This window comes from Vespa velutina, chromosome 2, assembly GCF_912470025.1.
Source record: "Vespa velutina chromosome 2, iVesVel2.1, whole genome shotgun sequence".
NCBI lineage: Eukaryota > Metazoa > Arthropoda > Insecta > Hymenoptera > Vespidae > Vespa > Vespa velutina.
In genome coordinates this window covers 18,121,519-18,134,018 of record NC_062189.1, presented here as the reverse complement: position 1 = coordinate 18,134,018, position 12,500 = coordinate 18,121,519, and the positions used below count along the sequence as shown (strand labels likewise).

The 12,500-nt window shown below is 33.0% G+C and overlaps 1 protein-coding gene across 5 annotated transcripts in view; it reads left to right on the top strand.

Moving 5' to 3' along the window:
* LOC124946590 overlaps nt 1-12,500 on the top strand; it is a 48,356-nt gene that overhangs the window by 29,090 nt on the left and 6,766 nt on the right. For all 5 annotated transcript variants that reach the window (XR_007100136.1, XM_047487459.1, XM_047487458.1 and 2 more), the window contains 2 exons: nt 6,526-6,763; nt 9,123-9,277. Coding sequence is in view for 4 of the 5 variants with exons in the window: in XM_047487459.1 (XP_047343415.1) it covers nt 6,526-6,763; nt 9,123-9,277 (393 nt within the window). In the remaining variant the exon portion in view is untranslated. The remainder of the gene's footprint in view (nt 1-6,525; nt 6,764-9,122; nt 9,278-12,500) is intronic.

The window sequence follows — 12,500 nt, the reverse complement described above, 5'->3', positions numbered from 1 at the left end:
AATAATCTAACGTTGCGGAATCTTTTTCTTCGTTCGAATAAAATTACAAAAATATTCAAAATGTTGTTCAAAATAAAAATGTCAAATACGATCGGTGTCTACCTTTGACGCTTCTTCACTTTTCTGAGACAACCGCAAGAATCTTCCACTGAAAGAATATCAACCATAAATCGGTATATATATATATATCTACTTCTTTTTTTTTTTGATATCGAGCAAAATCGAAAGTAAAACCGAGACTTGTGGTTTTTTCGTTTTAACTCGTCTTTATAAAATTTCAGACACGTAGATTTATAATCACGTATCAAACATTTTTCGATAACATCATTGATACTCTCGGATCAATTTTTGATTGTATTTAAGAGATATCGATAATCCACCATTTTAATCCTTGCCAATCTATGACCAACTTTTTTTTATTTCTTTTTTGTTTTTTTTTTTTTTTCATAGATTCCTAATTCATCCGTGTTTATAATGCACGCTTTAAACGTTCGAAAATATCTTTTCAGATTAATTTTTTCAATCGATTATTAATACGTACCAATATTATTTAAAAATATTTCTAATCGTCTAATGTTAATTAGAAGATAAAAGAATGCACAGACTTTAATTCTTTTCGATCTGTGATTCAATTATTTTCCTCCCACAGATTTTTAATTAATCTCAGTTTAATTTTATTCGACAAATTATACAAAATTATTCATTATCTTTACTATATGATAATTTTGAATAATGCATGAAGTAATCAGAAATTAAGGTTTAAAAATTTTTATTTTTTATTTTTCAATCGACCGATATCTTATGTCATCACATTTCTATTTTAAATCACACGAAGAATGGATGACACGCGAAAGAAAGAAAGAATGAGAGAAAGAGAGAAAGAGAGAGAGAGAGAGAGAGAGAGAGAGAGAGAAAGAAATGAATAGAAGAAACGGTTGACGCGTATCCTACGATGTGCAACGAATGACGAGCAAGCAGAGATTCGATGCACGCAACGACTCTTTACGGCGTATACATACATACATATATATGTATATCGATGTAAGTAGAAAGAGTGTCAGGTAACCGAACAAATACGAAGTGCACATTCGTGGATGCACTCTCCCCTTTCGTTTCTTGCACTACTCCGTACATGCATACGTCGAGATAATCGCACGGAGCGTGCATTGCTGCTGTTGCATCCAAGCAACGAATGAAGGATTTACATTTATACGACTTACGATAATTCGCCTTGATGCATCGATCTTACTTCGTGTTTCTTCCAACTTCTTACGTTATATACTCTCTTACCAAAGAAGGGATTATTTTATATTTGAAATTTTCATCCTATCAATATTTAAATTTCTATGATATTTTAACAATGGCTAACTTACGAACATTGATCGTATCCCTATTTTAACGAATGTATTTGAAGAATCCACGTTTTTCCTGTTTTTCTTCTTTCCTCTTTTTCTTTTGTTGTTGTTATTGTTGTTGTTACATTGACTTGTTAACAACACAATATATCATTCGTAGAGTAAATAAATCGTTAAAAAAGAAAAATATCTATGATTTCTCTAACAAGCCTTCATTTATTTAACAAGTGGACTTTCATTCCACTTGCGGATTAAAAAAGTGGATTAAAAAAAAGAAAAAAAAAAAGCAGAAAAAAAAAGAAAAGAAACGAAAGAAAAAAAAGAAATAAAAAGAAAAAGAAATATTATACGTAAGTATGATACATTAAAAAATATTTAGGTATGGGTATGTATGAAAGAAGAGAAACGATGAATCACGTACATTCATGTAAGATTGTGTCTGCCTAAACACGAAAATGTTCGTAGGAGGAAAGGAAGCGAGTTTAAAGGGTGGGAGTAGAAAAGAGAAAGATAGAGAGAAAGAAAGAAAGAAAGAAAGAAAGAGAGAAAGAAAGAGAGAAAGAAAGAAAGAAAGAAAGAAAGAAAGAAAGAGGTAGGTAGGTAGAGGAGGGAAAGAGGAGTGTAATGCCCGAGCAAAGCAGCTCGTTCTCTGCGTTCCTCTTCGCGGTGCTTGTCGCGCGCTCCTCTGTGCATTATGTACGGCTGAACTCGGTGGTCTCAGGTTCCTGAGAACCAAACCCACGAGGTCTCATAATTCCGGAGATCCCGTACTACATGCCACACCTTTCGCACGGCTTTGAAGTCTCATCCACGACATCCAGTTAGATGGACTATGTGCGACCAGCTGCTTCTCTCTTTTCTCCAAGTTTAGTCCACAAGAAAAAAAAAAAAAAAGAAAAAAAAAAAACGCGAGGAGAAAAAAGAAAAGTAAAATTCAATCTTATCTCGATCGGCAAAGGAAAAGTTTCATCGAATGGATTAATTTTCATTAAGAAAATGAAACCTGTTTTTTCTGTTTTTTGTTTTGTTTTGTTTTGAAATAGTACATACGATTAACGATTGTTATTAAATAATATTAACGAATTAATACGTTGTATATGTAATACTTGAGATAATAGTATCGATGGGCTCTAATGCTATAACACGGCCACACCTTTCGCACGGTTTCAAAGTCCTCGACCTCGTGCTCCGATCGAAAGTATCTCTCGAGATCTCATCGGAACTGTCTCCGTTTCGAGCGACTTTAAGAGCGATCGCCTAGTCGAGAAATAGCTAGACGCGCCCCAAGAGATCGTTTATCGTATATATATATATATATATATATATATATATATATATATAGAGAGAGAGAGAGAGAGAGAGAGAGAGAAACACGATTCTCTTACCAAAAGGTTCGATTCGTTTTCTTAGACAGTGTTTTAGATTGACGTGATTCTAACAAATCTTTCGGTCTTATAAATTTATTCGTAACATGTGTAGGACGTAATAGTAATTACATAGAAGAGAAAACATTTTACATCGTGAAACTCGCTAAATAGGAGATCTTTATATCTGTGAAGATATCATTAATCAATAGTTAGATGGATATATTATGTCTATGTCCGTGTATATGTTGAAAGAAAGAAAGTGATTCTTAAAATAATGTCAGTCTACGCACATCTTTTACTACTTATTCTTTCTTTGACTCTGACTCTCTCTCTCTCACACACACACACACACACACATATATACATACATACATACATACATACACGTACATTTTCTTTCTTTCTCTCTTTTTATCCTTTATTTTGGAAGGGTGCCGAGAACCTCTAATTTTCAAAGTGATCATTCGGAATCGGGGATCTTCCATTCATTAAGGATTCACCAGGAGGCACGGATTAAGGACCCTCCTGGACGAGAACACCTGGTATCTTCGTACAGGAGGCAAGTCCGCAGGAACATTGGAGAAAAAAGAAAAAAAAAAGAGATAGAAAGAGAGAAGCGAAATAATGGAAGGTATGGAAGAACGGAAGAGCCAAAGAGGGAAGAAGAAGAAGAAGAAGAAGAAGGAAGGGACTTTCAAGCAAAAGCGGGCGTTGCCTTATTCTTTACAGACATACATATCGTAAACGTAGATAAGTAGGTATATCTACCTACTAATGCAAGTAATGCTAATGCAAACCGCTCGAGTGCTCTCTTGAGTTCTTTCTCTTTTTCTTTCTCAGAGTATCTTGATAACGTTAAAGGATTTTAATCGAGATATCGCAGATTAGAATATCACGGAGTTTTATTATTTGCACGTATAATAACAGTTTGGTACGAATATTTAATCGAGAACCATTTCAAAGATCATTGCCATAACTTATCTAATTAACGTGTTTCTTTAATGATATTATCTTATTGATTTATCGAATGATTCAGGATCTACGAATGATTTGAGATTTTTATTGTGAATCATAAAGAAGAAGAAGAAGAAGAAGAAGAAGAAGAAAAAAAGAAAGAAAGAAAGAGAAAAAGGAAAAATAAAGAAGAAAGAAAATATATAAGAAATAAGTTGAGAGGATATTTTTCTTGCCAAAAAGTTTTCTCGTTTTTACATGAGTCGTTAAATCGTCGAAGAAAATGAAGAAGAAAAAGAAGTACAAGAAGAAGAAGAAGAAGAAGAAGAAGATGAAGAAGAAGAAGAAGAAAAAAATTGCTAGAGACGATTCGATTAATCGCAAAGCGAGTAGCTCGAGGTAGTTACGCGCGAGTACAAGCAATCCTGTTTACTGCGGGCGCTCAAAGGGAACTGGGACCGCACAAGACGCGGCATGATCGACGACGAATAGGATTGGGTCGTGGATCCTTGACAATGATGTTGAATCGCGCGGTCGTTGCGGTCTTGCTACGCGCTTCCCGTCGTTGCTTATAACAAGAACTGCCTCGCACTCGTATGGCCAGTCTTTTAAGATAGAATGAGACAGTATAAAAGAGGGAGAAAAAGAGAAAGAGAGAGAAAGAGAGATCTTATGTAGCAGACACTATGATTTGAATATCTTTTAAGAATAAAAATCAACGATAGATCATTTTTATTCTAATTATGCATGTAATCATATACGTTTTGGTTAGATTCATATCAAATATTATTATTATTATTATTATTATATTCTAAAATATTATATTTTAGTATTATAATAATGTGAAATATTATATATATATATATATTTTACATATAATAGTATTACTACTACTAATAAATAAAATACTGTATTAGGATATTAAAAAGTATTCTCAACTACTTGCACTTTAACTACATTAAATTTTAATTATTCTTTTGGATTATTAATAACATCCGCTTTCATATATTATAACGTGCATCACATATATACATTGTATACGTTTGTGGTGGAAGCATTAGAATGATTAGGGACATGGCTTGTCTTTAATACGCTATGCGTGCATAAAGAATTTTTATTAGCTCTATTTAATTAATGCCATGGCTACGTTTCTTTTTTTTTTTTCTCGTCGGTATCAAATCGTTGACATCGTGGCACGTAATTGTCTTCGTTTTGCACGATTGAGCGAATAATTTTTGATTTTTATTTCGGATTAAAAAAAAAAAAATAAAAAAAAAAAAGAGAAGGAAAAAAATTTGTATATCATTCACCTCGATTTCAGCCATGATACATATGAATCATATCGATCAATTTTAAACTGTACAAAGAGAAAGAAAGAAATTCTGATATCGATCTCTACTCGTGTTATATTTATACCGCAGAACCGGCGATTACGATTCGCCGTGCAAATTCTTTCTCGCGAAAGGGCGAACCTGGAAAAAAAAAATCGCCTTCCTATTATCACGTTCCACCCATAGGCTCGTGAGAAATGTTTCGTTCGAATCTTGTCTTAAATCGGCTTGTAAAAGCACTCGTGAGATTATCGAATGAAAATACTTTCCCTTTGTCGTTCTTTTTCATTCGAGGTAAATACATAATATAGGATACATGAAAGAAATGATTAAAATCAACGAAACGATACGTATATATGTATGGCACAGATAAAGAATGTTTCGACAAAAAAATACTTATACGTGATCTGAAAAAAAAAAAAAAATGTTATTTAGGAAAACGATGAGCACGTGACAAAAATGTTCGTGTGTTTCCATGTATATGAATGTGAATGGAGGCAAAAGTATGCGATTGAACGAATGATTTTTATTTAATAATAAAAGATCTACAGAGATAATTTTACATATATATATATATATTTTTTTTTTCGAACAACCATAATCAATCAAACATAAATCATTCGCAATATCTAATCGATATTACAAAATTCATCTTTATCAATTTTGTCCGATCATGTAACAATTTTATATCGCTTAAATCGCAACGTTATAAAAATCAATAAATTCAAACGTATAAAATGTGATAAGTAAGAAGATGAATGAATTTTATGTAAAAAAGAAAAAATATATATATATATATATATATATATATATTTATGATATTTATATTGCATATGAAAAAAATTATAAAGATGAAAAAGATATTTGTATCACGTTTCATTGAGGTGCATTCGTTGGTGGCCCACCTGTCAGTATAACACCTGCCTTCGTAAGGTATTTAATGGCTACGTTAATGATCTTTTACGAAGTGTTAGATGTGCGACATGTGGGTGGTAGAGCACAAGAGAAAAGAGTATCTTTATTCTATCTCTCTTAAAATTTCTTCGAACATGAGAGATCTTTTAAATATCTACCTTTATTGAATACGAACACATTATGTAAACCCGTTCTTTCAACGATAAAAAAAAAAAAAAATCTTTGATGCGATAATTAATTTGAAGTCTTTGATGATCTTCACAAAGAAGGTTATGAGAATTCGGTCAATAACTTGGTTACCTTCGTCCTTGCTCTTATAGTTCATTAAAAATATTAAATTGAACGAAGACACGCATTCAAATTCAAAGGGGGGAAGGGTGGAGAAATTTTTTACCGTGAAATTCACTTCCTCTTTAATTAATTCACGTGAACTAATTAAACGAACGTTGTAATATTTATATGATAATATTCTTTTTTTTTCCCCTTATTTTTTTTTCTTTCTTTCTTTCTTTCTCTCTCTTTCTCTTTAACAAGAAATACATATTTTATTTGTTAATGTAAAAATAATAATTAATATTTGATATTTTTATAATTAATTTCCAGACAATAGCTTGATCTCAAGTGAGGTCCTTCAAGATTACGATCCGCAATTCATGGTTGGCTGTTATTTTCCTGCGGAATACCAGGGTGAATTCGTGACGCAGGTGAGCGGTAAGGACAGCAACATTGGCACAACGAACGAGCCCATTCAATACTCGGCCATTAACATCACTTACAATGCTATCCCGGTCTGGGGTTATTGCCGTAGAAGAGTCGGTGAAAATGTTCTTTTAATGGACAGGTAAATATTTACCCTTTATTTTCGGTCTTATTTGCGATCAACAAAGAAAAATTTATATTCTTTCTGTAATTTTATATAATCCCTTTTTTACTTTTCTTCCTTTCTTTCTTTCCTTTTTCTTTTTTTATTATTATTTATCGAATTCTTTTCTCTCAAGTATTTCCTTTTCTTCTTTTGTTTTTTCTTTCCTTCTTTTCTTTTCTCTTCTTCTTCTTCTTCTTCTTCTTCTTCTTCTTCTTCTTCAAAGAAAAAGTTTCGAAAAAAGGGTTAAGGTTGTATTCAGATACGGTCGATACATCTTCGGAGAATGCCTCAGTGTCGTCTGCGATTCGTCTGGGACAAAAATAGTCTCGAACATTGCCAGACGGGAGTGCATTGCATATCACGACGACTCCGAGGTTAATTCCGTAGAAACGATTCGACTGTTGCGAGCAAAAGAACAATGGCGTTTCGCCAGATCCTCCATCCAGATCCCCACCCCCCTCACCCACCCACCGCCTTACCATCGTCTTCAAACCGTTGCATCTTGAGCATCTTGAGAATCAATGATGGGACTCACTATTTCTGTACTAACGTTTCACGAGGAAGTTTTCGGACAGACTCGAGATACGTCGGTAGAAAGAGAGAGAGAGAGAGAGAGAGAGAGAGAGATAGAGAGAGAGAGAGAGAGATGGAAAGAGAATGGATGGATGGATGGTTATGGGTGGGTGAATGTCGTCGAGTAAAAAAGATATAAATTGACGTGTTCGCAAGAAATATATCTCCCACCTTTGTACCCACCTATGATACTAGATGATTCACGTTGAATCCTTAACGATCCTAGGCTGTTGATTTTATTCATGCACAATGTGTATGAATAAAAAGAGTACTATCTATTTTTAGAAATTTTAGAAAAATATTTCTAGGATAAAATTAAAAGGTCGATAATTAATGGATTATTAATTAACACGTCAATCTGATTGGAGATCGTTGAATTTCAAAAAAAAAAAAAAAAAAGAAAAAAGAAAAAAAGAAAAAAGAAAGGAGAAAAAAATTATGATAATATTAATAATAATAATAATATAAAAAGTAAAAAATGTATAATTAAAATTCGACAGATTTTTATAAATTTCACTCACAAATTTCTTTATCTATTTCTTATCTATCTATCTCGATTTAAATCTATTTCTATTGAATTCCCATGATTAATGAACTGTATTATCAGAGATAACGAGAGAGAGAAAGAGAGAGAGAGACAGAGAGAGAATCATGTTATCGTATATTTTCTTTCGAGAAGAGCGACTTGAGAGAAATCGTTTCGTTTAATTGTCCTCGTCGTTCTATCGAGCACATAGAAACGTGCATCTTTCCGTTCGACGTTCAACGCATTGTTCGTTTCTCCTTTGGAGATAAGACGAGGAGGCGGGCAATTTAACGTTAATTTAACGAAGACTTCGGGTTCTCTCGTGAATGTCTACGGTGCTTGAACCGAGACACGATCCGTATCCGTATTACGGTGCTTATGTTATCTGTGCTTACGTCACGCTCAAAATCATACACACATATTTCAACGAGTCATTATTTTCATAAATATACTTAATCGAACGTTTCCTTTATCTTTTTTTTCTTTCTTCCTTCTCTTTCTTTTCTTTTTTTTTTTTCTTTTTTCTTTTTCTTTTCTTTCTTCCTTAATTACAAATTCTCTGAATAAATTCAATGGAATAAGGAAGATGTATTTTACGTTACAAAAAAAAAAAAAAAGAAAAAAAAAGGAAAAGAAAAAGAAAAGGAAACAAATAATTACAGATATTTTAATTACGATTACATAAAAATTTATAATAATAAATATATTTTGTAATTAGACCAGTAAGATTGTTCATGGTTGAAACGAAAAATGTTTGCTCTCTCTCTCTCTCTCTCTCTCTCTCTCTCTCTCTCTCTCTCTCTCTGACTCTTTCTCTCGTATAATTTTACGTGGCAAACGATTAAGAATTATAACTCTAAATGTAGTATGAGACGTTTGCTTCAAGGAAAAGTAAAGTGATTCGCGGCACTCTCATTCTCACGCGTTCGCACATTACATTGACGTAAATGCATTCCAAGAGCAAGAGGAATCTCTTAGGAAACAGTACTTGCAGCTGGCTATCGGAAATCTTAAAGAGCATCTCGAAAATATCCTCGAGAGTTTGCCCGAGTCGAAAAGTCACTCACCTCGGGACACCGTTCGTCATTTCGATCGACGATAATCGATTCGTAACACTGACTTTCTTTTTCTTTCTTTTTCTCTCTCTCTCTCTCTCTCTCTCTCTCTCTTTATCTATTTCTATGTCTTTTTTTTTTTAACTATCTATTTATCTATCTCACTCTTTCTTTTCTATAGGTACGGGGACGGCGATTGTATACGTTGTTTTCGGCTAAAGCGAAGATCTCGCAACGTTATCGAAGTGTTCTCGGAAGATCTTAACAGGTGTTATACTTCCGAATCAGCCGCCATCGCATCGTGCGAAACTCTGAACTCCACGTCCATTCTTTACCGTGAGTATACTACTTATAATTAGCGTATTGTTTTTTCCTCACTTGCAATTAGTACCTACATATATTTAGTTACAAAATATTTTCTATTTCTTTGTCCCTTTTTTTTGTTTTATTTATTTTTATTTTTTTTTTCTTTATGAATCAAGAATCAAACAAAAAAAAAAGAGATCAATGACAACGAATTATAGATACGATGCTTCGATAATCGGTATGGAAAAAAAAAAAAAAAAAAAGAGAAGAGAAAAGGAAGAAAAGAAAAAAACGTTCGATCGAAAGATAGCAAGAAATAAAATCCAATTCGACGTCTTTGGTCGTTCACGGTCGCGATTAATTAGCTTTAATTAGTATTAATGAGGAAGAAGGAGTTGAACAATGAACGTACGCCGATGGCGCTCTACGTGATTTCCTATGCATTGCAATAAACGCATGGTCGTTAGCGCTCACGCAATCGCACGTTGAGTCACGCGTGTTACTTTTTGTTACTTGTGTCCTTTTAACAATTAGGAATATTATCTAGATATATATACATATATACATATTTGTATGTAGCATGTACTTATTTACTTCGTCGTTTATCGTTATCATCGTTGTGTATTTCTCATGCATGCTTGCATGTCAATTAAAATATCTATCTAATAACATTAAAACAGTCGTTGATTTATATAATCGATTTCTCGATGAACAATTAAAACTTTTGTGTATTCATATCAATAATTAAAAGAGCTTATCAATTAACGATTAATAACGGAATATAGTTATAATTATTTAATAATTATTTTTCTTTTATAAATATATTTTATAATTTGTTATTTTTTTTTCTTTTTTTTTTTTTTAATATCATTAATAATTCAATACGTTAATCAATCGGACATAATAACGGCAATGCATAACATTCTATTGATGATAAAAAAAGTATTTTCTTATTGTAAAGATACTTAATATTAAATAATTTTAAGAAGATATCAAAGGATCCATTGTTATTGTATATTATTATTTAATATTTAACAAAGCAAAATTTTTAATACAACATTAACTATACATAGTATTAAATTAATGACACATAAAATTTATTACAATAAGTTATTAACTTATAACTCTTTATGTATTCATCGAAATAATAGATAAATTGAACTATTAAATATAATTTCGAAAGAGATTGCTTTGTGGAAATAACGAGGGGGGGAAAAAAAAAAAGAAAAAAAAAAGAAAATTACGCAATGATGATCTATCCCGAGGAAAAATAAAAAAGAAAAGAGAAAAAGGAATACTATCGATTATGTTACATCTATTCGCGGAATGTTTCCGGTGCGATTCGTCATGCGGAAAAAAGGAAAAGAAAAAAGAAAGAAAAGAAGAAGAAGAAAAAGAAGAGAAAAGAGAGAAAGAAAAAAAGAAACAAGAAAAAGAAGAAGGACCACTTGGAATAAGTTTTACACCTGTTCTTATCGAATCGACACGCTCAACGAGCAGCCCAGTCAGCACCTCGATAGGCGGGTTTGCCGTTGCTGCTTGGCATGTCGCCGTAGTTTCGATCTTCATGCTTCGATGCGTGTCCTCGATCGTAGAAATTCTCTTTGGACGATCCATTCGCTCGAAAAGGAGCAAAGAAAGCAAGAGAGAGAGAGAAAGAGAGAGAGAGAGAGAGAGAGAGAGAGAGAGAGAGATAAATGGAGATAGATTGATAGAGAGAGAGAGAGAGAGAGAGAGAGAGGGAGAGACTTCGATGCTTGGATCGACGGTGCCACGGAGACGATTCATTCCGCTCGCATTCCTCCATTGAGATTTGTCGAGCTGTGCGTTCTCTTCAACGGAAGTTGACACGTGCATCGAATCCCACAAGTTTGCCCTACCCTTTTTCTTCTTCTTTTTCTTCTTCCTTCCCCTTTTTCCTTCTTCTTCTCCTTCTTCATCATTTTCCTCTCCTTCTTCCTCTTCTTCTTCCGTGTTGTGTTCCTCATTCATTCTGACAAGACGAGACAATAGAATTGTTCGTTGAACCAAGAAAATCGAATTTAACCTTTTGCACTTGTCAGGCGCTATTTAATATTCCCGTACCAAGAGGATATCTTCATTTCAATATTTTTCGATAAAATTGATATCTAAAAAAAAAAATTGATTTTTTCGTTTGCTGAATAAACGTGTGAAAAGAAAAGAAGAAAAAAAGGAAAAAAAGGAAAAAAAAAAAAAGAAAGAGATAACAAATATTTCGGAGGTGACTCAAACTCGTTCTCTCCTTTTCCTCCACCCCTCCGATCCTCTTCTCTCCCTATTTTTCTCGCGATCGTTATCAGCTATGATAATATTATGTTTATCGTTCGCTCGCTATTTCCGTTCGTTTAATTGATTCAACTGATTACAAAAAAAAAATGAATAAACATTAGACACATATATGCTATTCATTTTGTAGCACGTGTTATAGTGTTAACGATATCTCTTTTTTTTCCCTTTTTTTTTATTTTTCTTTTTTTCTTTTTTTTTAAATATGTACATAGATATATATATATATATATATATATATATATATATATATAGAATTCTTTCCTTTCGCATTAGGGAACGAACAAATCTTCTTTTCTTTTCTTTTTTCAATTTATTTTTATTTTTATTTATTTATTTATTTTTTCTTTCCTTTTTTTATTTTCATTTTCCGTTATAATAAAATAAGAAGGAAAAAAGGAATAGAGAAACGAAGGAGAAGAAACGAAGATACGAGGATAGTGTTGTATTATTGTGTACGTGTAATATAAATTTTCGATAAACGATAGAACATATATAAAAGCATTAGGAAAGGGGTGGATTACAAACTGACCAGAAACCTTTCTTATTCTTTTTATTTTTTCTTCTCTTTCTTCCTTTTCCTAAATAAACTCGAGACGTTCGAACATGTTCCAGCACGAACGAAGAGTTTTCGGAAGACAACGAACACGTAGATTCTCCGTCAAAGGACCACTCGCATTCTCGTTTATTCTCCGTTCGGTCGCCTGTTTTGCACTGCTTCTCTCTCTCTCTCTCTCTCTCTCTCTCGCTCTCTCTCTTTTTTTCTTTTCCTCTTTTTTTCTTCTTTTTCTTCCTTCCTCTTTTTTTTTCTTTCTTTCTTTCTTTCTTTTTCTTTACTGCACTCTGAAGCGAGGAAAGGACCGAACGACGACAGTGGTGTCGTTTGGCAGGTATTCGTTCCTTAGCGTGGGAGTGGCTGCTCCCAAAAAGTTCTCGTCCTAATCGT